This window comes from Monodelphis domestica, chromosome 4 (genome assembly GCF_027887165.1).
Source record: "Monodelphis domestica isolate mMonDom1 chromosome 4, mMonDom1.pri, whole genome shotgun sequence".
NCBI classification, from domain to species: Eukaryota; Metazoa; Chordata; class Mammalia; order Didelphimorphia; family Didelphidae; genus Monodelphis; species Monodelphis domestica.
Window position 1 is genome coordinate 85,417,175 of NC_077230.1, and position 24,682 is coordinate 85,441,856.

General features: G+C 35.1%; 1 protein-coding gene across 10 annotated transcripts in view; it reads left to right on the plus strand.

The window, feature by feature from the left end:
* The window catches only part of STXBP5L (syntaxin binding protein 5L), a 469,360-nt gene that overhangs the window by 353,052 nt on the left and 91,626 nt on the right, over positions 1–24,682 (plus strand). For 4 of the 10 annotated variants that reach the window (XM_056793510.1, XM_056793513.1, XM_056793514.1 and 1 more), the window contains exons 18-19: positions 3,212–3,337; positions 9,373–9,524. In XM_056793510.1, the coding sequence (XP_056649488.1) occupies positions 3,212–3,337; positions 9,373–9,524 (278 nt within the window). Of the gene's footprint in view, positions 1–3,211; positions 3,338–9,372; positions 9,525–11,375; positions 11,508–24,682 lie in introns of all 10 variants that reach the window. The other 6 variants (XM_056793507.1, XM_056793509.1, XM_056793512.1 and 3 more) reach the window with 2 other exon arrangements.

Below are 24,682 nucleotides of genomic sequence, written 5' to 3' on the forward strand. Positions count from 1 at the left end.
GGACTTCTGGGGATTGAAGTCTGGGGTTCAAATCTCCATTTTAACAGTCCTAATATGTCAAGATCCCTTTTTTTAAACCCTTATCTTCTATCTTAGATACTAAGCATTGGTTCCAAGGCAAAACTGAAATTAAATGACTTGCCCATGGTCAAATAGATAAGGCTTGTCTGAGATCAGAATTGGACTCAGGACTTCCTTCTCTAGGCCTGACTCCACCCAATGTCCCAATCTTTTTGGTGTTATGTTTGGAATCCCGTGTTTTACCTATCCCTCCACTTCTTATCACATACAGATCTGAGAGACGTGAGCTCTCAGATCACGTCTGAGAGACGTGACCAAGATGGTTATAAACAGCATAAGACCAAGCACAGACCCCTGGAGTACTTCACTAGATTTCTTGCCAAGCCAACATCGAACCAAAGTTCAGATTCATCTAAATAAACTTTTTCCTGGCCCACATCTCTCCATCTCTTTACAAGTATATCACGGCATATTTCCATGATCTACTAGCTTAATAGTAACACAGTCATAAAAGGAAGTAAGTGTAGCTGCCCTTCTCAAAGTGCCTCTCGCCCCCAGCTCAGCACCCTCGGAGATTTCTGGCCCGGGCTCAATACATTTCGTGGATTCACACTCCTAAAACTTTAACTCATTTCTCTATTCCAATACATTTACCTTTAATAGTCAGCTGCAGAATACAATTAGCTCAAAACTAAGGCATTTCCTGAGTTGGCATAGCATGGATACTAGTAATAAAACACACCCTTCCCCCGAAGCCTGGGGACCACTCTCCCAAAAATTCATGGAATATTATTGGGAAGAAGGGGAACATTTATGACCAAATAAGCGCATACTTCTGGCACCGCTGGGCTCCAATGCCCTTTGTCTTCTTGTATTCTTATGCTGTTCCTCCTTGGGTATAGCTTCTTCTGTGGCTTTCTCTTCACGCTGAGTTCTGTGGGCCTTTTTCTCTTAGGCATCACATGTACTAGGTTTGACTTGCTCTGCTTTGAGGCACCAGTGCTAGTGTTTGAGGGGTGGAGAAGGGAAACATTCCCTGGCTGCCTCTGGGCTCTGGAAGAGGTAAAAGTGAAAAGCCAAAGATTCACTCCCAGAGCTGGATTCTTCCTCTGTAGCTGATTCTTTTCAACTACTCCAGGGACCATTCTCACAACTGCTCCTCCTGCCTCCACTGCCTTCTTAGAGACAGTTTTCATAGTGAAACTGACACAAGAGAAAAGCCTCAAGGAAAAAGAATTTAGAGAAATAGGGTTGAGTAAGGAATGCATTTTGGGAATGGGGAATTGGTTGTAAGGATGTACAAAGTTGAGGAAAACATTGGCTTAAATATAGAACAAACCATCAGCAATGATTTGTTATACATGAAGGTAAGTAATATCAAAATAAGGTGGGAAAAGTAGTTTAAAGCCATACATAGTATGTAGAATCTTAAGTGCTAAGGTGAAGTTTGGATTTTATTCTAGTGACATCATGGAATCATGATGGCTCTGCGTAAAATGACATAGTCAGTTTTTTATCTCAGCTTCTACAATGACTGTGAAAACACTTTATTCAGCAAATGGAGAGAGATGACTGCAAAAGGAAAAAATAGGTTAGAATATAAATTTAATTGTAAAATCTTACAGAGTACAGCAGATGATAATGAGAAGTATCATTTCATAAAGCAAAGTTATGGAGGATAAAAATCAATTTTTAAAAACTTAGGAAGTTATTTAAGTATACAGTCATGCCATTGATGTTGAAAGATGAAAATGGTAATATCAGAGGGGAAAAGAAAAAAAGAAAATAATGATAAAGATCATTAGGACATTGTTTTCACCATCAGGGATAGTCCTTGATAACTATCTCCTTTTTCTCTCTCCATAAATGTAATTGTCGCCTAATTAATCCCTCTGCATCAATGCTAAAAATGGATATTTTGCATCCAATAAAATTTACATCTGCAAATGTTGAGTAATTAGTTACTCTAATCTTAGCTCAAATACCTTTAAACATCTTTGTTGTTTTCCAGGCAAGCCAAAAATGTCAAAATATATTAGTTGGAAAGTTTTATCATTTGTTCAGTGTTAGAAATATTCATTTTTAACCCCTACATTTCTCTTTCCTAAATTTTCCCTTCACCCTCATCTCATTATAGTTCTAGTTGTATATAATTGTCCTTAATGTTAGTTAATAGTTAGTTGTTTATGGGCCTAGATGATCCATTGAAGGGTAGACTAGTAGTCAATATAAGTCTAAAATAAACTGCTATAAACTAGAGTCTGGAAAACCTTTTTTTTGTTTGTTTTTTGTCTTTTTTGGCCTAGTCTTTTTCTATTCAAAAACTTGTTTTTGCCTTAATGAGACCTCCTTCTTCCCAGTACCTCTCTCTTTTGTCCTATCTCTTTTCTGGAACCCCCTAGTAATTGAAATTTCTACTTGATTTTAGAAACTTCCATTTTCCTAGCTGATTGACTTCTTGTTTATGACCTCATGGATAAGAAATCATTCAATCTGTAAAGAATTGAGCTACCCTTATATCAGCTTCTTATGACTGGTACATAGAAGGGAGGTATAACTGCTTGTTTGATTGAATGGTGTTTTTCCAATTTCTCTAATTGTTAGTATCCTCCTACCCTTAATAGTATATTTAATGAGTGTGTGTGTCTGTATGGGTGTGTGTATCTATGAGCATGTGCTCTCCCAGTAGAATATAAGATCCTTAAGGTTAGAATCTATTTCAGTTTTGTCCTGGTATCCCCAGTACTTTGGCTACCCAATCAGTGCTTGTTGAACTGAATTTTAAATACTGTCATATTTTTGCATTCCTTAAGGGACTGTCAGTATCCCAAGCTTATCACAAGTCATCCTATCATGGAAGCATTTACTCATTCCACGATCATGTATTAATCCTTCATCTTTTAAGTGGTGTTAGGTGGACAAATGATATATAGGAAGCATTGAATTGAACTCAAGGTGGTTACAATGTATTAAGGGATATAAATAAACATTTAAAACCTTTAAAGAATTTTAGTAGAAGACTGGGAAAATGTTATACCTCTGTAAGCTGTCCTAGATGTATGTATTTGGTCACATGCACTATCTTGTGCCTTTCAATAAAACGATTCTCCATAAACCTAATAAGTAACACATCTTTTTATTCTACTGAATTACTTATGATATTTTTTCTTTCTTTTACTCTTTCCTGAAGTGTTAAGACACGACCTGTTCGGATGCCTCCAGGTTATCAAGCAGAACTCGTTGTTCAGTTGGTATGGGTAGATGGTGAACCTCCACAACAGATTACTAGTCTCACCGTAAGCTCTGCCTATGGCATGTAAGTAACAAACTCTTTCCTGGTTTACCATATTAGACCATAAAATTTGAAAATTGTTTTAACCTAAAATGTTTGAGTGAAGTAGGAAAAGTCTTAATCTTCCTGTTCAGAACAGAGCGCCCAGTGATTCAGAAACAACTTGGGAGCTGACATTTATAAATTGTTTCTAAACCACTGATAGTTTTGTCATTTTTGATATTGTAATGAGGCTGATATCTTGGAAGATTGTGGAGAGAGGGGAGACAAAAGTACTTTGCTTATCTTTAAAGAAAGAGGAAGGAAGGGAAAGGGGAGAGGGAAGGAGGAAGAGACTGTGAAAGAGCCTCCATACTTGAAGGGAATGTCAGAAAAAAAATTGATGAGACCTTTAAAATTTGTTTTTGAGAATCTCTATTCACCTGTGGTGTTTCATTTTCTCTAACACTCACAGTCTCTCTCATCCATTCCCTTGCACATACAAATATTTGAACATGTATCCACATTGTTTGGTGAAATTCTGGATGGCCTGGACATACAATTAGTTATTATCTATCATAGAACATTTTATTCATTCCATGTTCATTTATTAACCTCCCACTATTAACCATTAATGGTTATAGAAAATAAATAGAAGTCATAAGTGAAGGCAGAGCTTAATTAAAAAGATAGGTGGTGCCTCCAATTTTGCACTCTAATTTTGCACAAACAAAACAAATGTATCTAAAATTAGAAAGGAGGAAGGTACCTGGGGAGGGGAGGAATCCTTTCAATAAGTCTTTCTTAAGTATCTCATTTCCAAAATATATAAGGACCTAATTCACATTTATAAAAATAAGAGCTATTCTAAATCATACATATAAGGATATAAATAGGAACTCTTTTTTATATTTTATCTTTATTGTCATGTAAAACACGCCTTCATATTGATCATTGTTGTAAAAGCAAACTCCTACATAACCAAAACCCCCAAATTAAACCAAAAATATACTGCTGTGAAAGATGCCTCCAACAGTTCTTTTTGTGGGGGACGGTTGTACTCCCTGTCATAAGTCTTTCAGAATTATCCCAGATCATTGCATTGCTGAGAGTAGCTAAGTTTTCACAGATAATCATCCTATAATATTGCTGTTACTGTGTACATTGTTCTCCCAGTTCTGCTTATTCCACTCTTCATCAGTTCAAGTAAGTCTTTCTAATTCTTTCTGAAATCATCTTGCTTATCATTTCTTATAGTACAATAGTATCCCATCACCAACATGTACCACAATTTATTCAACCATTTCCCAGTTGATGGACATCCCCTCAATTTGACAGGAATTCTTCTAAGGAAAAAATCTATACTATCAATAGCCATGTTTTTAAAAATGCTTTAGATCACTTTTTGTTCACTGAAACAAATTAATTTTAAAAAAGAATGAGGCTACAAAGAAAACACAGATGAAAATGCAGAAAATCTGTTGAGTTCTATAGAAATTATTTTCTTCATCAATGACAGTAGAACCACCACATTTGGAATGTCACATCATAGTGAATATCACATTAGGAAGCTGAATTAGCACTAAAGAAACAAAGGATAACAGGTCAATTAGACCAAGTATACACAAATTTAAACACTCTAAAAAGTGTTGAGGGAACTATTTTCAGATAAAATAGAGGAGAACTTCTTGGTATAAAGAACATTCCCAAAAACCTAATTTTCCTCCTAACTTACTCCTTTTGTTGATATTAAACACTGCTATCTTTCCAGCTCAAAACTTCATAGTCATCCTCAACCACTTAATTTCCCTCATATTCTCTATCCAATCAATCTTGTCAATTCTCTCTATTTCTTTATTCTCTGCTCATATAGATCCTATACTAGTTCGTTCCCTTTCACCTGGACTACTGCAATAGCCTCCAAACTGGTCTTCTGACTTTCAGCTTCTCCCTTCTCCAATCTACCCTCCACACATCTTTCAAATTGATATTGTTATAGCACAGATCCAGAACACTCCCTCCACATTTAAGGCTCTCCACAATCAGTCTGTCTTTTTGCACTGATGGCGCATCCCCCTTACATATTCCACATTCCAGCAAATTAATGTGCTTACTATTCCCTGCAAACAACATGCCATTTTCCCACCTCCATGCCTTGCCATTTTTTTGAATTTCCCTCTTCTCACCTTTCTCATAAATTGCCTATCTCTATTTAGTTCAAATGCCTCCTCACATGAATTCTTTCCATATTCCCACACACAAACTCCAAATTACTTTGTGTCTGTTTTATATTTGTTTCTCGCTATATATTCTCCTGAGTAGATTTTAAATTCCTTCAAGATGATGGACAATTTTTATTTTTGTCTTTGTATCCCCAGACTAGCATAATGCCTGGCAAATAATGGGTGCTTGATATTGGATTAGGAGATGAAAGAGTGGGATAGGACTAGATTGTGGATGTACAAAAAAATAAAAAGAGTTTGAAAACAACCTGAAACATCTGGCCAAAACAAGAATAGATTTGTAAATTCATTTACAGACATCAAGACTACAAGCAGCATAAATCCATTACAGTTGACAATAGGAAAACATCTCAGGGTTCTGGAATTTAGATGATCCATGTTAAGGAAATAAACCAGGTGTAACTGGTGAAAATCATATCATCACATGCAGCTGACCAGATTGTTACATCATAATTACCAAGAAGACCACAGTTATTGTGTGAATGACACCTCGGGAAGAAAAGAGGATACTCTCAAATACAAATACAAATACCCTTCACTTGATAGTGTACTTTCAAATGCAATACTTATTCTCAAATAGAGCCTTCATGGAGGTATGTCACATGCCCACAATAAGAAGATAATTAAAGCCTATATTACAGTGGCATTCTGGTATACATTTAAAAATTGAATTTCCTCCCCTCAAAATATGCTCACAACATACTTAAGCTCAATCTGCATTTTTAGCCTTTTATTCATCACTTCTAAAGTCTAAGCAACAGAATAGCAACAGAATAGCAATCCAAGTTTTTGGATTCCTTATTTCCTGGGTGTAAATGTGCCAGTTGCCAAGGTGTAAATGCTAAGATTGAAAACTTTTAAATCTGCTCTTAGAGACTTTAAACCTGGATCCCTGGCTACATCCCAAAATGAGTTAGTTTTTCATTGAAAGAATATTGGTTAAATTCACTACTTGGTGTTTTGCGGACAAAATACCAGTTGAATTAGCTTACTATTTCAATATTCAGCTATTTGTTTTGGAATGCTACTATAGAGCACACCTGTGGATCATACCTTTTCCATCCATCTAGAGCAGCTGTTCTCAACCTCTCAATTTGTAGCCATGAGAATACAGAATGCATATCAGGTATTTCCATTCCGAATCAGAACTGCAGCAAAATGACAGTTTTGAAGGAGCCACCAAAATCATTTTTTGGTTTGGGGTCACCGCAACATGAGGCACTGCATTGCGGGGTCACGGCATTACAAAGGTTGAGAACCCCTGGTCTAGAACCAAAGAAGGGCGCTGGGTGGCAAAGTGGAGAGAGGACTAGTCCTGGAGTCAGAAATACTCATCTTCCTGAGTTCAAATTGGGGCATGTTGCTTCACCTGTTTGCCTCAGTTTCCTCATCTGTAAAGAGAACTAGAGAAGGAAATGCAAACCACTCCAGTATGTTTGCCAACAAAACCCCAAATGGGGTGTTGAAGAGTCAGTCACAATTGCAATGGTTGAACAACAACAGAGCCACAGACCTATATTTACCAATATTAGTAGTTGTAATTTGAAGGTATCTCCTTTAGGCACAACGTAAACACCTCTAGTATTTCTATACTGTTGTGCCAGCTGAGCTGTCCTCTAGAACCTGAGATTGTTCTGTGACTTCCGGAAATCCCAGCAAGGTCATGATTTGAATAAAGGCAGATTTCACACCAGCTTTTTCCAGTCTGCCTTGAAGTTCAGGTTTATAAATTGAATACCACCTCTTTTGGCTAGTTTCCAACCTTTGTCCTAGTCTATAACATAAACTCCATGACCATGTGATATATGATAATTAATCAGTAAACTACTACAACAGGTTTCTCCCCTCCTCCTTCCGGGAATTGAGTTTTCATAGAATTTAGGACAGGATCACAATGTGTACAAAAAATAAATATAGATTTATATACCTACAGGTACAGATAGATATATGCAATGCTAAATCATTATAATGGGTAGTTTGTGAATGATTTCCAGTTTTTTAACTATTTTCTCTGTCACCATTTCCTCTGACTCTAGCTATGTTTTTCTCAGACCTCCTTTTATAAAAAGTTTCATGGACTATATTAGATAAAATTTAAATGTGAATATTTCCTACAGTGAAAGAATTAGGCCTGCGATTCACGTGAGGTACTCCCAAGAAAGAAATTCCTCTGTCAGTTAAGTTCTGCACCTGCTGTGCCATTTATAGTCTTAGAGTGGGCACTGAAAAGCTAAATGACTGACCCAGGATCACATAGCCAGGATAGGTCAGATGTAGGACTTCAACTCAAGCCTTCCTGACTCTAAAGCTGACTCTTCATTTTGCTACTACAATAGAGGTTCCTGCTTTTCCCATTGATCTCTATGGGTCTATGAACACACACACACACATATTTTTACAAACCTATATTTATAAAGACGTACGACTCTATGTAAAAACATAATGGAAATAGAATGGCGGAAGTGTTTTTTCTAGAGAAAACATCTGAAAGAAGAATTTTTAGGGGAATTCTAAGAATTGCTCTTCTGTCTCTTAACACTAAAATGTATCAGCCTCTGTAAAAATGTTGTAAACTACAACTCTGGGGCATCAGACTTGGATGATGAAAAGAAAACTATGGGGTAGGAAACTGAGAAAACCCAAATTTAACCAACTCCTGGAGATACTTGGCTAAGAAAGAAATGAGATTGTTTTTTGAAAAGCACAGATTTTTTTAGTGATCAGAAATAAAGTATGTTAAACATGGAGGGAAAGGAAAGGCTAGAGAATAGAGGAGTTGTGCCATATCTGATAGGGAACCAAGATATCTGCCCTGTAGCTTTGTGCTACCTGCTGTCAGGGGAGTCTAGTTGGCACATGAAGGCCTCAACCATTTAATATAACTGAACCCAAACTGGGGAGCAGCCAGGTAAATCAAGTCAAGCATTAGCGTGAATGGGTAATGGTTTTACTTGATATTTATCTGACTTTCTATCCAGTACCAAACCATAACTATTTCAAACAATGATTCTGCACTTTTCATACACAAGCCTATATCTAATACATATAGTCCCTGAGAGACAATTTAAATGATGCTTAGCTAGCAAGTTAGCATTTGGGTTTTCTATTGAATAAAAGGCCTCGGATCACTATTCCTTTCAAAAATTGACTTCTATTCAAAACAAAAGGCCTTTCTGCCATTTAGTGAAATACTTCCCACTTGAATGACTATAGGCAAAACTTCTTGAACAGTTGTGTAAATGACAGAACTATAGTTCCTCTATAACTATAGTCTGCATTCAGATTGTGAAGCGAGTAATCAGAGCAGTACACAGTCTCGACAAACTAATGCACGGTGTCTCGGAACAAGTACATTCTATGATACTTGTAGACAAATGGAGGGGCAGCAAGAGGACCAGGCCTGTAGTCAGGAAGGACTTTGTTCAAATCTCGTGTTACATGCTTACTCGTGTGGCCCTCGTCAAATCACTTCACCCTGTTGGCCTCCGTTTCCTCGTCTATAAAATGAGCTAGAGAAGGAAATGGCAAATCACTGCAGTGTCTTTGCTAAGAAAGTCCAAATGAGCTCAGTGAAGAGTCAGATATGACTGAAACAAGTGAACAGCAAATCAAATGGAAAGATCACCTTACTCCTCCCTTCTCCCCATATCAACAACCCACTTTCCGTTGAACGACAGGAAAAAGGGAATCACCTCATATGAATGTTTAGATATAATGAATTCAATTACATGTTTTCTAGTTATATTATAAAATTGTCCTTTGAGATACATTTACCATTTTTTTATTGTCACCTACAACTTATTAGAGCCAGACGTTGTTTTTTTAATTTTTTTGTAGTGTTGCATTTGGGAACTGCAATGGATTGGCTATTGTGGATTTTATGCAGAAGACAGTGCTGCTAAGCACGGGAACCATTGACCTATACAGATCAAGTGATCCATACCAAAGACAGCCAAGGTCTCCTCGAAAAAACAAGCAGTTCATTGCAGGTAGGAGATAAGACATAAAGGTTGTGGGTTTGATTTATTTATTTGTTGGGGGGGGTGCCCCTTTCTTGTCTTTGATGCTTTTGAAATGCATGCCAACTTAAAAGCCAACATAATTTGTTATTTCAATAAGTAAAATTAATTAGTAAAAAAATCACTGTCATAGCTAAGATTTTGTATTTCAGTATGTTATTGAGGTCAATTAATATCTTCTATCCTATAGTCCTTGAGAAATAATTGAGACTATGGCTATGTTATAAAGTGTGTTATAGGTCAAATAAATCAGTTTGTTTTCTTGTCAAAAACCTACATATTTAATTACTATTTAAGTTGTTAAAACTGAAGCCATATAATGTTAATGTTCTTAAATATTTAAAAATATCTTCATGTTTCACTGTATTCCTCAACTTTCATACAAGTATCTCATATTGCATGAACATAGTTAAAGTTTTAAATATATTTTGCCAAATGACAGGAATTTTCTACAAACTGACAGTCTCTAAAGGGAAAAAGTTCTGAAGAGCTGGCAAATGGAATATATTACAGAGTGTCCTGATGGAGAAATAATAGATCAACTAATGTTGCATTAAAAAAAAAAAAAGCTCTGCCTTGCTTTATTTAAAGATTCAGTTGGCTATCAGAGCCTTTGCTATATCCACCCATCCCCATCCAGGTTGCTATATTAAGAATAGCAACACTGTTGGATATGTGTATTATTGCTATGGTATATGTGCTTTGCTACTATCTGGATATGCTAGAAAAGATTTCTCTTGAAGGAGAAAAGAATCTAGACATTTCTAAATCCCTTCTCCATATGAACTTGCCTAACACTCTTCAGAGAATAGGTTTTGGCCCATGTTAATGTCTCCAAAAATTCCTTTGGGACTTCCTAGTCTCTTGTGGTATTCATTTCTACCAAGGCAATGAGGACCACCAGATTACAGTGGAGTCAATTTTCTACTTTAATTTCAAGAAAATATGAAAGATTCCAAACATTTGCAGAGACAGATATAGGCTCTGCCTTTGCCTCTGAGAAGCTGAGAGTACTTGCTTTCAGTACAATAAGCCTACAAAAGTCACCACCATATTAAAGAGCAGAAAGCTGACTTTCTCAAAATTGGATGGGAACTTACAAAATCATAAAAAAGAATGGAGTCAGTAAATTCAGGGAACCAGGGAATCTGTGAATTCCATTGGGACCCCTCTAGGTCCCATTGAGTTGTCTGAAGAACATTAAGCAGTAGCCAGAAAAATGACTACCTTTACCCACAGAGCTTAGTCCTAAGATCATTTTAACTAAAATATAACTAAAGATAAAAAATGATAATTTAATTAAAGTTTTAACCTTTAAGGATTTAAGAATTAACCTTTATAATTAGAGTAAAACATTTTAGTAATTATCTTTTGTTGCAATTATAAAATACTGGCTCTAAGGGCTATAACTTTGGATGAAACTTAAAAATCCTATCAGACTATTTATAGATTATATTCTTTTCTAAAAAAAATCAATAAAAATTAAAATCCCTAATTTAAAAAAAAATTTAACTTCCATAAAGATGAACTCAAAATTACTTTTCATGAGGAAAAGGTTTTTTTTTTTTTTTATAAATAGGTTATAGTTTAAACAATGTACCATGAAGAAATATATACTGAAGGGCATTGATTTTTTTCTGCATCAAAATTATTCAGCTAAGCAATATTCAACTGCTTTCTTACCATCCATCACCTCTTAATTTTAAAAATTAATTTATTTTCTTAAATATCTCTTTTCTGACCTGATTACCAAACTTGCTGCAGTGTCTTCACCTTGGCTGTTGTAGATGCTGGTTATTACATCACTTATTTCCACTTTAGATTGTTTCTCTCTCTTTTCTCTGCCTGCTGCTGATGCTGGTGTTCTGGCATGTTCCAAAGACAACTTTTGCATGCGTGGCCTGTCTAACTTTTATCCAGATTTAACGAAACGGATCCGTACTTCCTATCAGAGTAAGTCCTATAAAGGTTAGGCAAACCGCTTTCATAACGCTCATATTGTGCTCAAGTTAAAACTGTACACCTGTGCTTGGTAATGTGTTTCGTTAAACACATTCAGCGTGCTTGCATTTTTTTTTGTTTTCTTATGGAACTGTAAAATGCTCATTTTGATAATAAAGTTATTCCACAAATACTTTAAAAACATTAATGTTATGTGCCTGGTGATTCTTATCCATTTTTTCAGTGTTTGTTCGAAAACATACAATTCATGCTTTCCCTATATCACTAGTACTTTGTCAGTATCTTTTGTTTTAAGATGGAGTAGGGAGAGCTCTTACAATAAATGACTAGTTATATCAACAGTAACAGTAGTCAACTAGTCTCTTATGGCTTGAGCTAGGACTTGTTTTATTAAACAAGTTTAATTCTGGTTAACACAACAGTGAAGAATAATGGAAAAGCCATGGACTGAGAAGAAAACCACTGATTAGATCTAATTCTAGCCTTTGTTCAAAAAAGAAACTAGTGGAAGAAAAGGTCACATGAATAGGGTAGTTGAATAGGCACTCAACTGACAAAGGGATGTTCCTCCCTTTCCCTGGAAGAGCAAGAGGTTGATCAGAAGGTCATTACAGCAACTCAAGTAAGGAGGCCCTAATCAAAGGTAATAGCTTTGTCCATAGAGGAGTTGCATTTCAGAGAGTTTGGAAAGGTAAAAATTGCAAAATAGCCACTGAAGTGTAAAGGTAAGGAAGGAGAAAGTATGGCCCCTTTAGTCTGTGAGGAAGAAAGAAACCCAAACTACCAAAGATTGAGTTTGAAGCATTAGGGTTCAGTTTTACCTCTGTAATTCAAGAATGGGATTGAAGTCAGTGCCATTCGGGAGCTTGGATATGGTGAGTCTCTGATTTATGAAAGACCAAAGAATGGTCCCATGCTATGGGAAAATGGAAGGAAAATGGGAGAGTTAGAGTATTCAGATCTTGAAATTAAGTGTATCCTTCCTCCTTTATGTATGTCCTTTCCCTATCTTCTCTCCCCACCAATTTATATCCATATGCAGATACTTTAGGAAGCCTTCCCTAATTAATCTAATTGTATCATGACTCCCAGAACTACATCCTTTGAGTAATTACGTGTTCAGTGTATATTAAAGAACTTAACAGTTGCTAAAGTGTTGTTTTATACATATGCCTAAGTATTCCTAAATCATTTTTGTTCTAAGTGCCCAGATAGATTATAAGCTTCCCATTAAATCTAAACTGTTATACTTAGGACACCTCCTCCCCCCCAGTCACATAAGCCCCCAGAACAACTACCCCAGAGTTGAGAGACTCTCTGGATCAACATCCACTTAAAACCATAGCTCTAAAGTTCCCAATTGTTTTCATTTTTACCAGCCACCCTGAGAATTCATTAATTCAAAGTGCAAAGACATTTACTAAACGTAACAATAGAAAATTCTTCCTAGAAACCTGGGGCATAGGCATAAGGGAAATTTGTGGCCAGAGCTGATATTTGGAGAAGAAACATACCTCTAAAGCAGCTTAGCTCTGTTATCCTCTGGTAATGTCAAGACACTTTGCTGGGGCTCCTTCTTGCTGAGTAGTATATCTGTACTATGGAGCTTGTTTCTTTGCTGGACACAGCATCTCTCCTGGATATATTGCCTTTGCTGAGTGACTCTGTTCATCTCACAATCAGTGAGCCATCTCTCTGCTATCTTCTAAGATTTATTGTGGTCTCAGAGGTGCACTAACAAAGGCTCTCCCTCCCAATAGAAGGCTCACCACTTCTTAGTCATAGCTGAGCTTAGGAGACACCATACCAGAGCTAAAGGACAAAGCCAAAGCGAACCCAGGTTAAAGACGTCTCTTTAATTTCAACCTTCTGGGCCTGGTTCTGAATTGCAGTCCATTGCCCAGATGACTAACAGACCTAGGCCTTCAGATTCCTTACAACTTCCATTTGTGCCTTGGAGACATTGCAAGCTCTCCAAACATGTCTTCAGGCTGTGCCAAAGAAGACCCATAGATCCTATGTGGAAGCTGAGGATACAGGGTCCACTTCACACCAGAGATCCTCTCCGAACTGTGGTACAAATGATTCTGTGCAAGCACAAAAGTGGAATGAAGAGTAAAAGGTTCTTGTACTCCTCTTTCCTATACCATAAGACTGCCTTTATCATGTATATTTGTTAGCAGCCAAAACAAACAAAAGAAAAACTTCCTACTATTCCATAATTTGGCCTATGCAAAATCTTAAATTCACCATATCAAAGCTGTAATATAGAAAGGGGTTTTTTGGGGTGGGGGTTGGGTTTTGTTTGTTTGTTTGTAAACTTGAGTGTTTTAGAAATGTGAATTATTTATTACTTAATGTTCTAACTAAGTACATCTCCCCCATAAGTTTCCAAGTTCTGGCAGAGACACCCAAACTGAAAAACCTGACCCACTGGCTTATGTCTGGGATGCACCCAAAGGTTTCTTTACTACCCCAAAGACTTTAGTGGCCTAACTCCACCCCTTGCATCTTCCGCCTTGTGGTAACACACAGTAGTCACTGATTCTGCCCACACATTCAAGCTAGAAGAGAAGTAGGATAGAATGAAGTTGACTTTTGCCTGGAAAATCTCCTAGGTTAGAGACTCCCAAGGCTGAAGAAACTCTCCAGAACACCCATCTAGACCTTCCTCAAAGCTTCAAGAAGGGACAGAAATTTATTCTTCTTACCTATAACAGGAAAGATAAGAGCCAAGGGAAGAATGGAGGCAGGAGATCAATGTGAAAACTATATTGAGCCCACAGGAAATCAGAATCTATCTGAAGCCAGTCCCATCCTCTAAGAAGCTCCTTATAGCAGGTTCAGAGGCCAGGGAAAATTAAATTCCCCACTGTGGGAGGGGGCTCAGGCAGGGTAATTGTCTAGCCTGAAGTGGAAGTGGAAGGAGTAAGAAAGTAAGTGATGAGGGAATATTAAAGAAAAAGACTGAAGCCCCAAAGATTTCAAGAGGAAAACTTTAATGATGAACCTAGAATATAAGCAGATAAATCAACTATATGAGGAGAAAGGATGGGTAATAAATCTCCAAAGAGAATGCTCTTCTAACAAGCATTACAAGGCAAAGGGTAGCAAACCAATACCTGTTGTCCTACAGAACCCTACTGGATTTTATAGATCATGTATAAAACAAGAGCATGTAAAAACAAGAAGATACTATAAGATGGTGCTACAAAGAAGTGGAAACAATCAGAAAAAATATTCTAAAAGAAAGAATTAGCAGATTAGAAAAACATGAATCCATAGTGGCTAATTTCTCCAAAGACATGACATAATGAACACCAGGTTTGGAAAAATTACTGAAGTGAAGGGAAATGGCAGAGGAAAAAAAAGACAAAAGTCAATGAACATAGAAGAACACATAATCTGAACAAAACACATACTATGGGATGATTGTCTTAACTTTCCCTCACACATAACAAATTCTCAAAGTTTTCACTACTCTGTTTTCTTAGGACTCTGAGCTTAGTCTTGGAGGATTTGGAGATAGTGTTCTAGCACTATGACTCCTGAACTTCACCTGTGTGCTTCCCCTCATGATTATCAGTTGATATGAGCTAGTCAAACAGTAGTAAGAAATGAGTATTTACTATGGCGGATAATAGTACTATGGTACAATTAGTACAAACCACTCCTCCCACTCAAAATCTATAATCTCTCTCTGCCCTGGGCCATTGAATGAGGGAAAAGTGGACTCAAGCTTAGAGGCCGAATGGTCAGAGGTCCAACTCAGAGCTTTATTTATAGTTTTATTCATTTGTAGTCTTTCTGCTAGAGTCTCAAGATAACCCTCTTAGGTAATATGATATCACTTTTGTAATGGACTCCTTATGGAAATTTAGATTTGTATCCAGCCTGTCCTTGTGTCCGGATACACGTTTTTAACAGCTATTGTAGGGATACTGTTAAGACATTATTGAAAAGTCTCAATCCTTTGACCTTCCACAATTCATAATATGCTCTCCTGAGGACCAAGGAGTAAGGAAGGTATGGGAGGAAGAGGAGGTACTCTCCTTTCATCCCAAATGATTAGTTCTGGGATTAACTAGAATGTTCTTTCTGCTGCAGGTCCAAATTAATATAATTATTTATATATACCCCAAGAAGAATAACTCTATCCCTCAGTCAGTCTGAACAGACTTCCTGTTGAGCCTACATCCTTGTCCATACCTAATGATCTATCAAGATGTGATCTCACCTGATATGCATATTAGGGCATTTCATCTTGTCTTTTGCTTTAAATGATTCATTTATTTAATTCACCTGGACTTTTATATGTCTACCAATGAAAGCCATTGACCTTGAAAAAAGATGCACTAAGATTACCTAAAGGTAATAAGTCTCCCAGAAGTACACAACAAATAAGAAAAATTGGTATCACATTGTAGAAAATAGTACAAGAAAAAATAACCAAAACTTCTGAATACAATAAAGGACTAATGAAAAGAATCAACAGAACAACTTCATGAAGAAAATGCCCTATTTTTTTAAACTGCAAGGGAAACTTAACTTTTCCTTGTAACATTAGATATGATTATTCCATTGGCAAACAAATTCTATGAAGAGCAAGAAGAAAATCCTTTAAATATTTAGGAATGGGAATCCAAATAACATAAGACATGCCCACTAAAAACCACAGAAGGAATGGGATAATATATTCTAAAAAAGCAAAGGAGTGAGCTCAAAATGCAACCCAAAATATTGTATGATGCAAACATGAGCCTTTAAGTTGAACTGGAGAAGGAAATAGCAAACCACTCCAGTATCTTTGCCAAGAAGACTCCAAGTGGGATCATGAAGAGTTGGACATGACTGAAAAGACCAAACAACAATAAAATAACATTAATCTAATTGAAAGAAACAAATTATGAATAAGAATACAAAATTCCACAATCATTTGCTTAAAAACACCACATCTAAAAAGCAAAGATTTAGGCAGAATCAAAATAAGAGGCTAGAACAAAATTTACTATGCAGCTGAATCAATAAAAGTAGGAAATTATCATTAATAATTATAGCAATGCCAATTTTTAATAAAGAAGGGAACCTAAGTGATTTCTCTGTAGCATTTTGTGGTTCTTTGGGAATGATGATGAGGATGTGAAATGTTCTATTTTTGTTTCTATTTATTAAGCAACACTGATGCACAATGGAATATATGTATTGGAATAAATGCATGATCACATACCAAAATAATTAATTAGTTAATTAATTTAAAAATAAGGGTATTAAATTAAATCATACTATTGGACAAGAGTTTCCTATGTTTTCCTTAAAGAAATTATCATTAACAAGCCAATATAATTATTAAGTTTGCATGTCAACACATAGATTCATAAAGGAAAAATTGAATTACAAGAGTATAAAGAAACAATAATAGGAATACTTTAATGTAACTGAGTCAGACAAATCATACAGAACTTTTTTTAAAAAACATGATAAATGGGGGCAACTGTATAGCTCAGTGGATTGAGAGCCAGGCCTAGAGATGGGAGGTCCTGGGTTCAAATCTGGCCTCAGACACTTCCCAGCTGGGTGACCCTGGGCAAGTCACTTGACCCCCATTGTCTAGCCCTTACCACTCTTCTGCCTTGGAGCCAATACATAGTATTGACTCCAAGAAGGAAGGTAAAGGTTTAAAAAAAAAACATGATAAATATAGAATTGAAGAAACTATTAACTAAAAAATATATGGCATTTTCTGAATTTAATATCTAAATTATATAATTGTTTCTTAACACAAGTTACTTTTGCAAAAATATATACTATTAAACACAAAATTGCAAATAAATGCAAAAAGTGAGGGAAATTAACATGTCATTTAAAGTTCACAATAAATTCAAAATAGTAATAAATTTAGGGAGCCTAAACAAATGACACAAATGTGACAAATTGTAAATAATCACATAAGTAGTTAATAATGAATGTAAAGGAATCAGAATCATAAAGTGAGATTGCAACTAAATCAATCCTCAGAGAATAAAACTATATCCCTATGTGCATATATTAACAAAAATTTAAAAAGATGATTATTATACATAATATGTATTTTAAAAATTGAATCAATAATTAAACCCGAAGTAAACATGGGAGAAATCTTGAAAACTGGAGGAGAAATAAATTAGAATTCAAAAATGCTATAGAACCGATCAAAGATTGTTCTTTAAAGATTGACAAAATTGATATCTTTAGATAATGTAATTAAAAAGATGGTAAATCAAATGAATAAAATTAAAAAGTGAACTAAGTAATATCAAACAAACCTAAAAAAATTAAAAAGAATTTTTAGACTTTATACAATTATATTCTAACAAAACTGAGAACTTAAGACTAAATGCAAAAATATAAAGTATCCAAACTAAGAGAGATCTTAATCCAATTTCAGAGAAAGAAGTTGAACTAACTCTAAAGAAATTACCTTTTTCCCCCCAAAATTTCTTGATCTGGATGGATTTATAGAAAAAAACTATCAAACATTTAAAGAGTAATTAATATTTATTAAATTATAAAGACATTTCACCAGTCTCCTTATTTTATAAGAAATGCTGGGAATACTGAAAAGCCAAAATTGGTTCAGAGCATTCCATATACCTTAATGAATTCAAAACAGATATGCCATCTGAATATTTAAGATCATCTCATAAACAATTCAAAAATAAGCAGATCATATAAGATTCACAAGTATGGAAAAAGGAGTCCTTAACCAAAGAAAAAATAGAGGCAAATACAAAAGATAAATGAGATTCTTTTAGTTATGGGGGGGGAGGGGCGGAAGCTTTTGCACTAATAAAATGAATTTATCTGGGATAAGGGAAGTATCCAACTGAGAAAAAAAAAATCTTTGTCTTAAATGGCCCAATATTAAAGATATGTGGGCAGCTAGAACACAAAAAGCTATTCCCCAATGGACAGGTGTTCATAAGACATGAAAAAATAAATCATAAAATAAGAACTTCAAATTATTAACTAAAGTATTAAATTATTAATTAATATGAAAAAGGCACCAAATAACTAAAAAATAAAAGAAATGCAAGTCTAAACAATCTTTACCTTACAAATGGTATATTAGGAAAGGGGACAATGATCAGTGTTGAAGGAGTTGTGAAAAGACAGACACAGTAATACATTTTGGTGGAGCTGTGAAGTGGCACAAACATCATGGATAAAAATGTGGAATTATTCAAGTAAGTGACTATATGTCCCTACTCTTCGCTCCAGAAATTCCGCTACCCACATATTCTTCAAGGTCAGTGACAAAAAAGAAATACTCTTAGATGCCAAAATATTTATGGCAGCACTTTTGGGCTAGAAATAGTGCTTTAAGATTTGCAGAATGCTTTTTTTTTTTTTATTTGATCCTCAATGACTCTGAGATTGGCTTCCTTGTTATCTTCATTTTACAAATAAGAAAACTGAGGCTGAAAGAGGTTGAGTCATTTGCCTTTGGTTTCCCTACTAGTACTATTTGGAGGCAGAAGTTGAACTCATATCTTCCTGACTCCATAGCCAACATCCTACCTAGCTGCCAAACAAACGAAGACTGACTAAATAAAATAAATGTGCTATGTGGAGGCAAGAAATGACTAATATGAATATAGAGAAACAAAAAAAAATTATAACTGGCACAAAATGAAAAAAGCAGAACTAGGAAAACCAATATTCATGACTACACCAATATATAGAGAACAATGACAACAAAGCAATTGAAACTGAAGGCTAATAAGATTATTAATGACTAAGCTTGGCCACAGAGGAAAATGTGAGAAGGCATCACTTCCAGATACTTTGCAAAAGAGTCGATAGGTATGGAACATATGGCTTGTATGTTTTCTGTCAAACTTTTGATACATTAAATAGTTTTGCTGTATTTTTTTCTTTTTTCTCACAAAGGAAGTCAAGGGAGGAACAGTATCTATAAGAATCTTTTTTTAAAGGTTCTTTGATAAATTTGCAGAGATCAACTGTATCGATATGATAGAAAGTCAGCATGTAAGAGCAGAGTATATGGAGGCAGTGAATGTAAATGGGTTTTTTCTTCTTTTTTACAATTGGCTAAACAATCATTCTTTTTTGGTAATACTAGTTCTGATTTCATTATTGTTCGGAGGACAATAGCAAGGCCTGGAAAGTGATAACAGGGTAGGAGAAGAGAGCATAGCTTCAGAGGCAAAGTGGATCATTAGATGCCCATGGTGGGTGGCCCTTGGTGGCTTGATATCTGGTTGCAAAGTGAAACATAGTCTGGGATTGACTTGATATAAGTGAGTTGAGGTGAGGCTTCATTTACTTAACCAATCAGAACAGCTTATTCCCAGAGTGAGTTCCAAAAACTTAGTCAATTATTGGGATGTAGATAGGGATGGGGGTTGGTCTTTGAAAGCCTTATCAGAAGGTTACTCCTGGTGGGAACAGTGAGATTCCTACAGTGTCCCCATGCTTAGATGGAATGTGAAGGATTGTCTGAAGTTTACATATGTGCCAGCTTTTCACTCTCCTTCCTGCAACACGACACCCAATATTTCCAGTCTAGTCTGGCCAGGGCTAAGTACAATAGAACTCATTATGTCTCTTCTTCTGAACAACAAAAACATGATTGTATAAATGGATACTAAAAAGCTTGAGCAAAATTCAATATGCATAAACTAAGAGCACTAAAAAGTACTGCATTAGAAGGAGCTTTTCTTAATATGCTCAAAAGCATTTGTATTATTTAAGAGCAACTATTATTTATAATGGAATAACACTGGAAGTCTTCACAATAAGTTCAGGGACAATACAAGGATTCCCACTCTCTCCTCTATTGTGGCTTTTATCAATAATATAAGAAAGGGAAGTCAAGGGAATAAGTACTGTGAGTGAAGAGACAAATTATCCTTGTTTGTGGACATTATATTGGTTTTATTTGAAAACCTTTGACAATTACTGAAAACAGTAATTGAGTTAGTAAATTCAGCAAAATGACAGAATACAAGATAAATCCACAAAATGACAAACATTTCTGCATGTTACTAACAAAAGCAGGAAGAAAAAAATCAAGTCAATGTAATTACAAAATTAATAAAGTATCTAGAAATAAAACCTATTGAGATGAGACTAGAACTTAAACCTACAAAATATTTCTAGAAACAATTCAATAAAAGTTTAAAATCTGTGCAAATTAATCTATAGTTTTAACACTGTGTCAACCAAAACTACCAAAATAACTACAAAATTTACTCTCTTGATCCTAGACACTGTTTTTACTTACCATAGCCGAAAATCACATTAACTATTTTGACTTCCATGCCACACCATTGGTTCATATAAAATTTGTAGTCCTTTTAATCTGCCATATATTTTTCACACACACATACACACAAACCTATGGTATAACCATATATCTATCTGCCATCCTATACTTTTTTACTTTTATTTATTTTTTGAACCTGTGTTTAATATCCCTGTTGAATCATCAAAGGCATTTCTGCTTGGAATAAAAGAAAAACAAAAGAAAAGTCAGTTGAGGCATTGCACCTTCCCTTTTTATCTGTTATCATCATTATTCCATCATCCTTGAATGATATTGAATCTCTCAATCTCCACCCTAGCTTTTTTTAAGCTCTTTTTGTTGTCCTTAGTATAAGCTGTGGCCCAGACCCACAACTCTGGTTATATATAAACTGGCTTCATTCTTATGGACTCCCTAATAAATTTCTTTTATTTCTGCCCCTAACCTTGGAACATTAAAATCTGGCTCATTTTTCCCAATCCAGAGTTGTATTGAAATTTTATCTCTTGAAGTCTCCTACAGTTTTTTTTTGTTTTTGTTTTTGTTTTTTTTTACATCTCCTCAGCAGAGAACCTCTTCAGCTCTTTTGAGAAATTCAAGGACATTTATTGTGAGTTCAACTCATGGTCTCTACTATTTGCCTCAAAACCTCTGTATATTTTCATTCATTCTTTCCTCCATTACTCATCTGAAGAGTGGCCTTTCTTGTCAAAGCTAATCCCTGTATTTGTTGGAGGTTTTAAAAGTATTTATTTACAAGAATTTTTTTCTCTCCTTCCTTGAATATTTTTTAAAAAAGAAAAACCCTCAACAAATAAGTACTGTCTAGCAAAACAAATTCGCACTCACCATATCCAAAAATGTGTGTCTCCCTCTGCATTTTGAGTCTCTCACTTTTCTAGCAAGACTTGGTGGATATTGTGCTTCATCTTTAGTCCTCTGGAATTGTGGTTTTAACATTGCATTCTAAATAATCTTTCAAAGTGGTTTTTGTATATAATGTTGTCATTGTACAAGTTGTTCTAATTCTCCTCACTTCATTCTATTTCATCTTTTCTTATGTGCAGTCATATTCAATTATAATTCTTGTATCCATAATTTGTTTAGCTATTCCAGAAGAAGAGGACACCTGTTTTATTTTCAGTATTATGCTATTATATATTTAAAAAAACTCTCTAAATATTTTTAACACTTTGGGTCCTTTTCTTTCTGGGGCAGAGCCTACTATTGGCATTACTGGAGCATAGTCCCAATTGCTTTCCAGAATGGCTGGACAAATTCACAGCTCCGAACTCTCAAACATTTGTCAATTTCCCCTTTTGTCCTTCTACTTGTACCCTTAGTCTCATCCTATTATTTTCCTCCAGTAGCCTGTTCTTTCACTCTTTCCTCCCTTTCTCTTTCATCTTTAATCTCTCTCTTTCTAGGGTCTCCTTCCTTGATGCCTACAAATATACTCATCTTCTCCATAATCTAATAAAACTTTTCTTAACCTTGCCATTCCTTCAACCAAATGTCCTATATCTTTTCTCCTTTTCAGTGTCAACATCTTAGAAAGATGTCTTGCTTCCTCCTCTACTTCATATCTGCTCTCTTTTTTTCAGCCCTATATAGACTCTGATATCATCACTATTCTGAAACTACCCTCTCCAAGTTTCTCAATGATCTCAGTGACTAAATGTCTTCTTTCTTATTTCTTGTCTTCCTTGACTTTTCTGTGACTTTTGACCCTATTGACTATCCTGGATATTTTTTTTTTTTACCTAGTAAGGTTCTTTCCTGTTGTTTTACCTGTCTGGTTGTTTCTGTGCAACCTTTTTTGCTTTTTGGTTGATTCATTGTTTATCTACACACACACACACACACACACACACACACACACACACACACACACACACACACACTAATTCTGAGTGTCTTCTAAGACTGTTCTCTTTTCTCTTCTCTTGCTATAATCACTATTAGTGAATTTCTAACTCAGTTGCTTTTTCCAGTCTCTTTTCTTTAGCATTATTTCCTCTTTCTAATTCAACAAACTAAGGATTGTGATGTTAAAGTTCCTTACTGTAATTCTACTGCCGTTGATAGAGAAAATTCTGTTATAAATTTTTTCACAGACCTTTTTTTTTCCATTTTGCATTTCTCTAATAACCTTTCCCCAGTTTCATCCTTAAATGTCTTTGGAATGATCTTATTTCAGATATCTGTAGAGATAAAATTAACATCACCAATATAATTACTGGATTTCCTCCATTATTGTATGAAAATTAGTAGCATTTTGCTTGGTTGTGTTTCTTATTGAGCTGCCTTTAAACAGGTTTTTTTCTCCACTGTTACCTATTGTTCTATGAAGTAGTATTACTCATAATATTTCATTTTCCTAGACTTTACAATAAATGAGTACATTATAAACCAATGTTTATTTTGGCTGTCATCTTTCTCTGTTTGGCAAGAACATTTAGAGTTTCACGACTGAGGAAATTTCTTTTTCATTGGTCAAACTTCTGTGCTCATTATAATCAATGATATAAGCATAATATTATGATCAATGTCTGTGTAATTTTTCTTTTTTAAAAATCAACAACCTGTTTAGATAGTGCATTATGTACCATATCTTTTTTTCTCATTGTGTGCTTTTTCTAGTTTTATATTAATTTTCATCTTTTATAGGCCAGTGTTCTAACTGTTTGCAGATAGCTGATTCAATAACAGGCTATTTTCTAACTATTTAAATATATTTCTTCCCCTTTTTTGGTGATGTTATTGTGCCATATTTCTTTGAGAGAAAGTATTACTGATGATTTAGGTATGAGAGTTTTATGGTATTTCCAAGCTTTTGGCATCTCTCATTCCTTACTTTTTAACAAGCATTTTTTAATCATATTTTCCCATTTCCACTATTGAAGTCATTGAGTATCAAAATAGATTTTTATTTAATTTGGAAGTTCCTGTTGAGATCCTTATAGGATTTCTTTACCTCTGTCACCTTCTACAACTCGTTAGCACACGAATCACAATTATACTCATGAGATTCCTTTTATAAATATTTACCATGAACACTACAACATAAGATTAAGTGAAATGTTGTTTCTTATTGCCTTTATATGCATGAGAAACCTACCTCACCCAACTCCTTTATTTGCCTTTTTAAGAAGAACCTATAAACTTTCTTTTAACTGCCTTTCATTTAACTATCACTTCTTTTTTTCTTCTGATTTCATTTATCATGACTAATAACAAAATTAAAATTTATATGATTCTATTGCTTCAATAGCATATCTTCTTGTTGGTAATTGGACAACAATCTCATTTTTTGAGTACCAATAGATAAATTAAATTTTTTCTATCATATATGTCAATATCTAAATATCACTAGATAGATATTTGTAAGTATACAAGATATCCTAAAAGTCTTAGTGATGTTCTAAGCTAATAATTTGATTATTGATGATTTAAGAGTTAAAAATTTCACCAAGACTCTTGGGATAAACAACACATGTACACATAGATTATAAATTGTTTGTAGAGGACTAAAAATGGTGATTCTTAGGATCCTAGGGCCTATGTTTACACCACATTTCCACTATCATTACAGGAGCAGGAGCTCATAAGTGTGAGGATCATTTAATAATTTGATTTGTTTCTTCACTTGTCATGACCAAAGAATTAATTATCACCTCCCTATAAACCTAGTAATCCCTGTGTCTCTTTCTGCCTAGCTACTCTGATTCTCAGAAAGCAGACAATATATTTCAGGGACCATATTCAAAGTCTTTGCTGCATGGTAGACTCTGCCAGAGTCTGTGCTCCCTTGCCATCACCTTTGATCATCCAGCTTCATGATGAAGCATTAGAATGG